The sequence below is a fragment of the Lontra canadensis genome, unplaced genomic scaffold (assembly GCF_010015895.1).
Source record: "Lontra canadensis isolate GAN:19392208 unplaced genomic scaffold, GSC_riverotter_1.0 scaffold12, whole genome shotgun sequence".
Lineage (NCBI taxonomy): Eukaryota > Metazoa > Chordata > Mammalia > Carnivora > Mustelidae > Lontra > Lontra canadensis.
Window position 1 is genome coordinate 9,486,491 of NW_022631006.1, and position 12,004 is coordinate 9,498,494.

The window sequence follows — 12,004 nt, forward strand, 5'->3', positions numbered from 1 at the left end:
TAACATGGTGAAAAGGAAGTAAATTACATTAATGTGGTTAAAAGTTATATTGACTAGAATATGATGCTCCAGCAATTTTTGACAAATAATCATTATATCTTGCAATAATCAACCTGACTAGATAACGGATCACCAGATTAATCTTAGTCCTTACCTCTGACAGTATATGATCTAATTGATGGAAGGTTTTTATCTCTCTCATTTTGGCAAAGTTTTGAGCTTGGCTTTAAGGTATATTCTCAATAAGCTGGAAATACAGTCTGGATCTTAGAGCTTGGTGGCATTCACCATTAGAAGGAATATCAGTAGAATGATTGGAGTGACATGTCTCTGGTCACAAGTAGTACATGGGTTTGTCCAGGTCCTTTTTATGTGTTTATCTTACTTTCTTATTGTGAAATAATTTTATACAGCAAAGAAAATGGGAAGTTAATGAGGCTTGAGTGAGCAAAACACATATAGCTGTGTTTTTGTTTTTTGGGTTTTTTTTAAAAGATTTTTATTTATTTATTTATCTGACAGAGATCACAAGCAGGCAGAGAGGCAGGCAGAGGGAGAGGGGGAAGCAGGCTCCCCGCTGAGCAGAGAGCCCGATTCAGGGCTCGATCCCAGGACCCTGGGATTATGACCTGAGCCGAAGGCAGAGGCTCAACCCACTGAGCCACCCAGGCCCCCATATAGCTGTGTTTTGAAGAAAATTTGAAAACAGCTACTCCAGGTCTTTCTGCCCACACCTTCTGGAGCTCTTTCTCTACAGGCATGAGCTTTCAGGGAGGGGTAAAGCCTTATTAAACTTGACGTTTTAGATACAACAAACTGGTTGCCCTCCTGAGATGTTACCCCTACCTGAGATGTTTTCCTCAGGGACATCTGAACTGCGTTGTGAGGCCTTCAGTGTAGCAGAGGCAGGCTCTGTCCAGCTCAGCTCCCAGTGTGACTAGACACGGTGCGAGTAGCACATTAGAGGCTAGCTCGTATACAGGCCCGTAGCACCCCATCAGTGCTCCTTCTAGCTCTGTCCAGTCCGAGCTTCCCCTTCATGGGATTTGGGCATCCGAAATGGAGAGCAAGTGCCATTTAATTTCTCTGACTCACTGATGGACATGAGATTGAGAGTGGAAGCTCTAATTATATACTGTTTCCATTTGGCTGAAATTTCAGAAATGGACCAATGTCCGAAGTAATGTGGAGAGAAGGAAATGGCATAGGAAAAATGGCATTAATAGCTTTGCCACTGTGTGCTGAGTTTTAAAGTCTGAAAGTGTCTGAAAACCTTCAGTTTCCATCATGGAGTTTTATCCATTTCGTCACTAGTCATCCAGATAAGGCAAGGGGCTCCCCTCGGAATTGTGATGCTCAGTGAGAGCTCGGCCTGCCGGCCTCACTGCAGCTTGATACACACTGACTGGCTGACTGAGCGGAGACTGAAGCCTGCCTTGGCATTAGGAGAGCAGCTGAAAAGGGCAGACTTCAGCTGCCAAAGGGACTGTTAAGGTCTCCAACAGACCTATGATTTTTTTGTATTTAAAACTTAGCCACTTTCTTCTTAAAGATATTCTCTAGAATGTTACATTATTTCTCTGCTAATCTAAAAACAGGAGCTATGCTTCTATTCTTTTATTAAACTACTGTCTATTGAATAGTTTTAGAGAGTTTTACATATAAAAAGTTTCATAAGAGATATATTATTACATACATTTAAATATCAGTTGTATCACACAGGTGATTGCATAAAATTATAGATTTAGAAATACCTCAAGGTTTTGCTAATTTAACCTTTCTTAAAGTTCAAGAATTTTTTTTAAATTCAAGAATTGTTTAGCATTTCTGGAAATTCTTTATACAATCCCTTCTTGATGGTCTTTACTGACAAATTCATCTCATAAGGCAACCTTAGCAATAAGTTGTTTATAAGTTTAGGGGAATATCTTTTTTTTTTTTTTTTTTTTTAGAAAATACAATAGAAAATCAAAATTAAGATTAGTTCACTTCATCTTTTATTTTCCTTTTAAAGCTCCATCCCTACCACTTTTGAATTTCATAATTGGATTCCTGCTACATTTGAAATAACAATGGGAAATCCTCACTAAAATAGCTTTCCTCAAATGAGGCAAACAAGAGTGTCATTTTTTGTTTGTTTGTTTCTGGGGGAAAAGTGAATAAATCAGTAATAAACTTTGTAGTACCCCTTGTGTCAGCTTCTGTGGTGAGATTACTGGCCATACCTCATGTCTTCAAACATAGGTTTGTGATACATAAAATCCAGACAGTACAATACAGTGTTTGTATCCTTCCCTTTGGGTGGCATCTGGCTTCTCAGCCTGACGTAGCTGGGTTGATGACGTTGAACTTCTAGTCTGGTCCAGGGTCGGACATTACCTGGATTTCCCTTTCTCCGCAGATGCTCCGTGAGCACAAAGCAGTTATCATTCAGAAGTGGGTGCGGGGCTGGCTGGCTCGCAGGCACTATAGGAGGAGCACGCAAGCCATCATCTACCTCCAGTGCTGCTTCCGGCGGATGATGGCCAAGCGCGAGCTGAAGAAGCTCAAGATCGAGGCCCGCTCTGTGGAACGCTACAAGAAGCTGCACATCGGCATGGAGAACAAGATCATGCAGCTGCAGCGCAAAGTGGATGAGCAGGTGTGTCTTCCTTGGGACCCCGGGGCGGGGGGCTGTCTGGGGGGGGGCCATGGAATGTGGTCAGCAGTGTCTCCCCTTGGCTTCACTTTTCAGTTGAAGCAAAAACGATAAAATAATAATGACAGAAATGTTGTTATGGAAAGAGTGACAAGCTCATAGGTAAGACTATACCTGCAAGGACGAAGGGAGGAAATTATTCTGAGAACACAGCCAGATATACAACATTCCAAACCTTTATGACCAAGAGTTGTATTGTACTTTGTACTTTATGAATCTCTTCCATCATTATCATTCATCTGCATAAATTTTAAGGTTCCTTTTACAGATGAGTTGTTTAGCATTGAGATATGGTGCAAGAGGCAGAAAAATGTCCATTCTCCTGAGTAATATACAGTCTATTTGCAGGGATAAAATTTGATTTCCTAGAGATAGTTACCAAGTAATATTTTAGCACATACAAATGATATAATAGTAATTAGTAATACATAAATACCGAGGAGGGCAAAAAAAAAAAAACAAAACCCAAAACAAACAAAACCCAGCAAACAGAATAAAGTGAGATTCATCAGGGAGAAGGAGGAATTCACCTGAATGGGAAGTGTTTTAAGGTAATAAAGAGATTTGTAAATATCTTGTGATTTTGAGCCCATTTTATCATTTTTCTGAATCACCTGCCTAGTGTGTGGCTTTCAGTAGAACACTGATTTATATTCAAAAGCAAGTATAGATTTTTCTATTTCTGGTTTAAGAATCAGGAAATTAAGAATTTACTGTGGTAATTCACCTTGTGATCATGAGAAAATCACATCTATGTTGCTCATGATATAAAACAGAATTAAGTCTGCCTGTTCTCTCTTTGTATCACTTCAAGAGGTATTGATCATAAAGGTTGTGGTTAGTATTTTGGTTAGGTACGTTATCAATGCTAGGGTGATATAGCATGAATATGATGAATAAATACGGTTTTCTTAAAATACACTTGATGATATATATACTTACTTATCGTTACTTATATGTGTGTATAAAAAGAACAAAGACTACAAATGCCTAATGGAGAAACTGACCAATCTGGAGGGAATATACACCTCTGAGACTGAGAAACTACGAAGTGACTTAGAGCGTCTCCAGCTAAGTGAGGAGGAAGCCAAGATTGCTACCGGACGGGTCCTCAGTCTGCAGGAGGAAATTGCCAAGCTCCGGAAAGACCTGGAACAAACTCAGTCAGAGAAAAAATCCATTGAGGAGCGTGCAGATAGATACAAACAGGAAACCGAGCAGGTGGGAACTAGTTTTCATATCCCCATATACTCTTTTCACAAAGGAAATGTGCTGTCGTCATGACCTGGCCATGTGGCCCAAGGTTGATTTTAGTTGAAGGTGAAGTAAAAATGTCAGTTTGTTTACTGTTCATTATTAGTGTTCTCCAAGCATGTCTCCCACTCAGTGGATGAGTAGTTGTAGGTCTTTTAGTAGAACCTTTTGACTCTAGTAAGAACAGAGGCAAAGCAGTGTTCTAAGAAGAGAATTAGTGGCCAAGAACGTACTCCACACTCTTCTTTTTTAAATACAAAGGTCTGGGTGAAGTGTAGGCTCCTTTTTCTCCAAAAGGATTAACATGATTAAGAAGCCAGTCAAGCAGTGAAGTGTTGCTAGCTGATAGCAGAGATCTTTCTGGAAACCTGTAAAGCTGTGTGAGAGGTCCAGGTGGGAGAAGTCCAAATGTCTGCACACTGACTGTAGCCAGGAGCCGTGATGCAGATAGAATAGCAACAACAGTGCTTGTGGACTGGTGCTTTTACTTACAAGTTTATATCAAAGCTTCATTAAATACAGAAAACATTACAATTCTCAAGCAGCACTGCAATGTATTGTTTAAACAAAATCAAAGTACCTCAACATAAAGCTTACTTGAAAAAAGTGATAGATTTTCATAAATTCCACTAGAATTACCATCTTTAAATTAAAACAGAGTTGACTGTTGGCTAAAACTATTGGCAAGACTCTCAATTTCCTGTGCTTTTTCTGTACTGACTTCTGAATAGATTTTTTTTAGAGATTTTATTTGTTTGAGAGAGTGCATGCATGGGATAGGGTAAGGGACAGAGGGAGAGAAAGAGAGAAACAGACTCCCGGCTGAGCATGGAGCCTGACTCAGGGCTCAATCTCATAACCCTGAGATCACAACCTGAGACCAAACTGAGAGTCCGACTCTGCACCTACTATACCACCCAGGCACCCCATACTGCCTCCTGAATTTTAATAGGGCTCTCTTTCTCTCTCTCTGACCTCCTGAAGACTTTCTCTTTATAATTAAAGCTATCGCTTTAACATGTGACTCTTGATCTCAGGCTCACAGTTTGAACCCCACATTGGGCACAGAGTTTACTTTAAAAAGAGAGGGAGGAAGGGACGGAGGGAGGAAAAAAACAAGCTATTACTTAAAGAGTTCCTTGAATTTATGCTTAGAGAAAGGAATTCAAATTTTACTCCACACAAGCACACATTTATGTCAAAGATGAACTAAGTAAACTATAAACTTTGTGAAGTTTACCTTTGGTTTTAATTTTTGCTTCCTGGGAATCCTCATCCAACTGGGAACTAGAAAGTGAAAGGTCAATGTGTTTTGTGTGTAGGGTGTGTGTGTGTGTGTGTCTGTTGGGGGGCAAAATATACATACATGTAACATAAAATTTAGCACTTTAACCATTTTTAAGTGTACAGTTTTGTGACATTTAAGTACTTTCACACTGTTGTAAGGTCAATGCTTAAACATGGAATAAAAGGACTAGTTTGCAACCCTATAAAACTCTTAAGAGGAGATGAAAGGGAAATTCTCTTCCGCAAGACAGACAGCAGGGAGCTTCAGAAGGAATCCAGTGAATTCCAGAACCAAAATGCCCTTCATATCTTTCTTAACCTCCTTAATCTCTCTTAATACCTGAATCATGAGTACACCTAAGCTTTTGTTAAGCTTTTGAGGTGAGAAGGCATTTTCATTCTTTCAAGAGCAAATGCTTACTAGGTGCCAGACAGTTGCTAAATGCTCAAGGTACAAAGTAAAACAACAGCAATTTTCTCCATTCTCCAGGAATTGCTGGTCTATTAGGGAAGTAAAAGTAAATCATTTCTAAGGGCTATAACGAGGCACATCCAAGGCACATCAGGATCCTGTAGGAGAGACACCTAATTGCTAGGAGTTTCCAGGAAGGCTCTCTGGAGGGGTTAATGCTTGAGCCAAGTTCAAAAAAATGACTAGACAGACCTAGGCAAAGAAATGGCAGTAAAGAGGGCCTGTGGCGTGGTCTTTATGTTCAGTATGGGGCGTCCTCTGTCTACTGCAGCCATCTGAGTTGATTGTTTTATTTTATAGCTGGTATCAAGTCTAAAGGAAGAAAATACTTTGCTGAAGCAGGAAAAAGAGGCCCTCAATCATCTTATCGTGGAGCAGGCTAAGGAGATGACAGGTAAGACTCACGTGGGTATAACTTGTTGTACTCCGGCCAAGTTCAGAGCAAAGTTTTATATGTTACAACTTTGTTACAATAGCAGTGTTTTTTTGTTTTTGTTTTTGTTTTTGTTTTTGTTTTGACAGAGATCACAGTAGGCAGAGAGAGAGGGGGAAGCAGGCTCCCCGCCGAGCAGAGAGCCCGATGTGGGGCTCGATCCCAGGACCCTGGGATCATGACCTGAGCTGAAGGCAGAGGCTTAACCCACTGAGCCACCCAGGCGCCCCTACAACAGCAATGTTTTAAAAAGTTGAGATTGTTATCAGTAAATTTAAGAAGTTCCAAGAGGCAAGCACTGTAAATATTTTGGTTGATTTAGTTGGTGAACTTATAAATTTGGTCTTTCTATGCACAAATGTGAATTCATGTATGGTCAGTATCCTATGTAATTTTTTTAAAAATTAATTTTGTTCTGCATGTATGATTTATTGGTTATGACTTATAGGATACTATTGAATTAGGAAGAAATCATGAGCTAACATGTGTATGTGTCTATATGTATTTATTTATTTTTTCCTAAACCAATGGGTATTATTCTCCCGAGATCAGTTACTCTTTTCCACCTAAAAAAAAGGACAAGTCTAATTTTTTGAGTAGAGAACTAACTAGATGTGAACATTTATTCTATTAGCTATTTGTGAGATAGGTAAGAATGATGGTAATTTACAAGGAGTCTACATGTATATAAATGTGGGCTAAGAAGATATGGGTTGAAGCTATAGAAATTGGTGGGGGAGACAGAGTGAAAGAGATGGATTAGCGTGAGGATATAGTAAATGAAGAGAATCACCAGAATGTTATCCTTTTTGATGTGGTATTCAAAAAAGGAATAACAATTTTCTAAAGTATTGAGATGATGTATTATGACAATAACGGTGTATTATTACTGATGAGGAAACTGAGGGAGAAAAGTACCTATTTATGAGTAAAATTAATGAGATCAGTTGTTAGAGTGTTAAATTTTAGATCTCAGGTAGGATGTGCTGAAAACAAATTGAGGTTAAAGATTAGAGACAGTGGGTGCCTGGGTGGCTCAGTGGTTAAGCAACTGCCTTTGGCTCAGGTCATGATCTCAGGGTCCTGGGATCGAGTCCTGCATTGGGCTCTCTGCTCAGCAGGGAGCCTGCTTCTCTCTCTCTCTCTGCCTGCCTCTCTGTCTACTTGTGATCTCTCTCTGTCAAATAAATAAATAAAATCTTAAAAAAAAAAAAAAAGATTAGCGACAGGAAGAAATAGGCCTTAAGATATCCATTAAAGCTATGATGATAAGAGAACCCCTTGTGCTTTTCCCCCCACTATGTCTTCCCTCCCAGTTAAAAGGCATATTTTAAAGGAAAGAGAAGAAATCTGGAATTAAGCCTTATAGGATGACCACAAGTAAGGGATAAGGCAAAGAAAAGAAACTAGAAAAAAAGTTGATAGGGAATATTAAAAACAGTCACTAAAGACATGGAAAGAAGGCTGCGAGGATGCAGAATGTGATGGAAAGATCCAGAATGACAAGAATACTTGAAACTGTATGAGAAGAACAAAGAACTAACATGAGATTTGCCTAGGGAAGATTTCTTGGTAGCCTTAGGCAGCTTCTGCAAATTGGTAAGACCAATTCTGCAAATTGGTAAGAATAAAAGGAAATTTATGGAATGTGATAGGGAGGAGAAATTCTTTCATTCCTTCACTCACACATTATTAAAGCCCTACACTAGGGAAGCACTGTGGTGGGCACCAGGGAAGCAGTTGTGACAAGACACTTGCAGCCCTCACCCTTACAGAACTACAAGAGAAAGAAATGGTGAAGCAGTTGGAGCAGGCAGGGCAGGCTAAGATTTAGCAATGAAACATGAGAATAAAATGGGCCATGTAAATGTTAGGAAGCTTAATATTTATAAATGTGACTGGTTGGCTTATTTAGGTAAAACATACAGCTGAGATCTGAGGCTGTTTACTTTGCTTTATCTGCAGTCAGGAGCTCATCTCCTATCTCCAGATGACGTTCCAGGCAAATGTGAGCCACTAGCAACAGAGACAGCAGAGCGGGGTGGTAAATGGAAAGGTCGAGGTACCCCCAGCAACACACAAGAGATGTGACACAGATGGCCAGGCATGGGGGTCTTATCTGGTTAGAAATGGGGGAGTGATAGGACTGTGGAGGGTCAACATGCTGGAAATATTGTAAGATCTCAGGCTAGAGAGTGAGGTGAGCAGAGCGTTGACATAGGACACAGCTGGGTTCGCTAAGAAGTCACTGCTGCCTCAGAGATCTGAGGAGTATCTCTGACTTTTTGACAGAGTACACTAATTTGGACAAAAGAATTTTATGATAGCCTGAAACAGAATATTGAAATAAAGAATACTTTAGTTACTAAACAATGCCCGGTGAAAGTTTATCAAGGTTATGCTATAACCAGTGAATGATCTAGTGGCACTGAATCCTTAGCACATGGAAGAACTCAGTAGATGATTGTTGTTATTCACAAACTATTTTTTTTTTTTGGTCATATTTGCTCTTTCCCTATATTCAGTAAGATACTCTTCATAGTTTGTGGCGCTAGAAGTAAAACACTTTGCAGAGAAACTGGAAGTCAGTGAACATGTTTGTCCTGTTGAATTCTGGAGAGCCATCTTTGTTATGCTTTCCCATCTTCTTTCTTTCAGAGACTATGGAGAAGAAGTTAGTAGAAGAAACGAAACAACTGGAACTCGATCTTAATGATGAAAGGCTGAGATACCAGAACCTTCTGAATGAGTTCAGTCGCTTAGAAGAACGATATGATGACCTCAAGGAAGAGATGACTCTGATGGTGGTGAGTCAAACACTTGCTTTTTTGAAAATGAAAATATTTAAGCACATACAAAAGCAGATAGAACAGTGGAATGAATCCCATGTACTTCATGTACTCATGATCCAATTCCAAAATGGTCAACACATTTCTACCCCTACTCTACCCTCCTTTGCACATTGTCCAATGGTTTGAGTTGTTGTAAAGCAAATCCTGCAAATCATCTAACTTTATTTGTGAATACTTTGTAAAGTCAAACACTTTAAAGACTGGGCCATACACTTTGTCATATATACTGGGTGACTTCATGTAAAATTTTCATATAAAACAAATATTTATATAATTGAGTATTTACTGGTTTTTGTTGTGATTGCAAAGATAGATTCCTACAAAAAGAAAATTCAGTCTCTATTTTTACAAATTATCTTATCTATTTCAAGAACTCTCTCCATCTACCAACATACCTTTTGTACTTTTAATAGTTCTACACAGTCTCTCTGTTCTACTTATCCTACTGTCAGGAGACAAAGTGTTCCCTAGCTGTCTTGTTCCCTGTAAGTATCAGCCTTGAGGGTAACCTCATGGTACAAATAGCTAGAAATGCTCTGAAATATCTCTTATAAAAACAAGATAATTTGAGATCTGTGGCATAGAATATTTGCTTCTATCTAGACCCTTTGACAACGTTTTTAAAAATGTAACATTTAAAAAGTCAAAATGAAGGAGATTATGTAACACAAATGAAATCAATTTGTCACTTGGAAGAGAGAAAACCTGGTCTCAAAGAGGTTAAAAAGCTAATTTACATTCCACAATTGGACTGTTATTTCAAACCTTGCTACTCTATCGGTAGCAATGATTTATATGTGACAAAACGAAATTAGAAATAAGAGTAGGTCACCGTTACTCTTACTGACAAACCAGAAGGACAAATCAGTATGTCTTGTCTTCCTTGATCTCCTTGCTGCACTTGGCCTTGTTGAAATCTTTCCTCCTTCACATTCTCCCATTTTTAGCTTTCTTTGTTAGAGTCCTTTTCTTCTGTATTGGAATATCATGCTCCCCAGAGTTCCATTCTTGGATGTATTTTAATTCTATTTACTGAATAACTATGCCAATATTTGTGAAGAATCTATGCTTTGATTATAGTTAGAGCTAAGTTTCGTGTCCTATAAGGTGTTTCGAGAGCCACTAGTTACTTGGGATATTAAGTGGCATTGGGAAAAGAAATGATCAGGATCATATAAATGTAGGAATCACTAGTTGAAACAAAGAGATTGTTTCTCCTACAGAATTTCCTGGATTCTTTAGTACTGCATGCCTGGTTTAAAAAAAAAATAATACTGCCATCCTTGGGAACCTCAGAAAATTAAATGAGAGAAACATGTGCCATGTAGTCATCACTTTCTGAGCACATGCCGGGAAATATCTGTGAGGTTAATGGGTCTCCTCCTTAGAGAGGTAGCCATGTCTAGAAAAGACCCTCCAGCAGTAATGGCCATCCTCCAGCAACTTAGCAGGGATGTTCTTTCCCACTGGGCAAGTCTCTGCCTGCTAGCCATTCTGTTCCCAGCAATGTTGTAGAAAAAAGATGTAATCAAGTTCCTCTCCCCAGTGTGCCTGTGACTCATTGTCATTCCCCTTGGTTGACAAAATGGGCAGAGGGAGGGAAAAGGAAAATAGCAGAGGAAGGAAGATCAGAGTCTGCTTGCTTCCTACTGCTTGAGACCTACTCTTCAGTAGGTCTCCTTTCCCAGCTCCAGACGCAGCCAAGATTGCAGTCTTTAAGATGTTTGCCAAGAATTGCAGAGAATTAAAAAATGGACTTTATAATTTAAGATTAATTAAATAATAGCAATATCTTATTTTAATGTGTAGGTAGAAGCTTCACAAATGACAGATGGGTACTTGGCTCATATTTCATTGATGCTGTTCTGCAGATGGAGCACTTACGGCCACAGTGCTTAGGAAGCCTTAGTGGTAAATGGAGTCCTCAAATGGATGGCAGGAGACTTTGGGGAGGGGAACTGGTAGACTGCCGCAGGACCTCTGGGGATCTGTGTAGTAACACAGGGGCCAAAGTTCACGCCGCCGATTACCAGGGTCTAGATTTGTTGGCCCTGATACCAGGAAGTGCTGTAGGATTTTCCTCCAGGGACATTCAGTTGTAGAGTAGAGGCAAGGAAGAAGATACTAAATCCAGGGCCAAGGAGATTCAAGCAGACACTGAAAGGGCAATGAGGCAATGGAACGCAGGCTTGTAAAGTGTTGCACGATTCATCCCCAGTAAGGAGGGAGTCCAGCGTGTCAACAATGGGGTCATTAACCTTGACAGATGGAGTAAAACAGATTCAAGAAAAGAAGGAATTGTTGGAGACATGACAGATTAAAAGAGGACGTACGAGATACAGATCTTGAAGGAGCACTTGATGATCAAGTAGGATGTTTGTTCTTGTAATTGAACAGCATATGGGTTAAAAACGTGGGGAACAAGGCCAGGCATAAGGGAGTTGTCACCTTATTGTCACCTTACTGCAGGGTCCTAACAGTGATGGAGCATCTTTTCAGGTGACATTTCTATGACATGTGGTACCTATGAGATTAGCGTGCAGAGTGCTTATGGAAAACCGAGAAATTAAACAATTGCAGTCTGCAACATGAGTTGAATCCTTGTTATATGCCAAGCAGTATGCTAACTCTTTACTTGCACTATCCTATTTAATCTTCACATAAACCCTATTAGGCAGATAATACTATTATTCACCTTTTCCTTATGATGAAAGTGAGACCTGGAGAAGCTGGGCAAGGGGCACATAAATGGCAGACCTGGAATTCCTACCCAGCTCCCTCTTACTTCAGACCCAGAGCATTTAACCACTGCCTTGTATCCAGAAGTTACATTAAATAGCAAATATACAGTGTTGCCTCTATTCAAACCTTAAGGTATTTGTTGTTTAGTGACACACACCTGAGGGAAAATAGAGGTCTCACTCATCTTTAATAAGCTTATTAAAAAAACTTTGTCCGGGTATTTCTGAGGACGTATCTGTTTCTCTTAATGGTACAACGAATTTATT

At 39.6% G+C, this 12,004-nt stretch overlaps 1 protein-coding gene across 7 annotated transcripts in view; it reads left to right on the forward strand.

Annotated features, from left to right (window-relative positions):
- The window catches only part of MYO5A (myosin VA), a 185,942-nt gene that overhangs the window by 126,445 nt on the left and 47,493 nt on the right, over nucleotides 1-12,004 (forward strand). For all 7 annotated transcript variants that reach the window (XM_032856449.1, XM_032856451.1, XM_032856452.1 and 4 more), the window contains exons 21-24: nucleotides 2,402-2,641; nucleotides 3,671-3,919; nucleotides 6,012-6,105; nucleotides 8,803-8,951. In XM_032856449.1, the coding sequence (XP_032712340.1) occupies nucleotides 2,402-2,641; nucleotides 3,671-3,919; nucleotides 6,012-6,105; nucleotides 8,803-8,951 (732 nt within the window). The remainder of the gene's footprint in view (nucleotides 1-2,401; nucleotides 2,642-3,670; nucleotides 3,920-6,011; nucleotides 6,106-8,802; nucleotides 8,952-12,004) is intronic.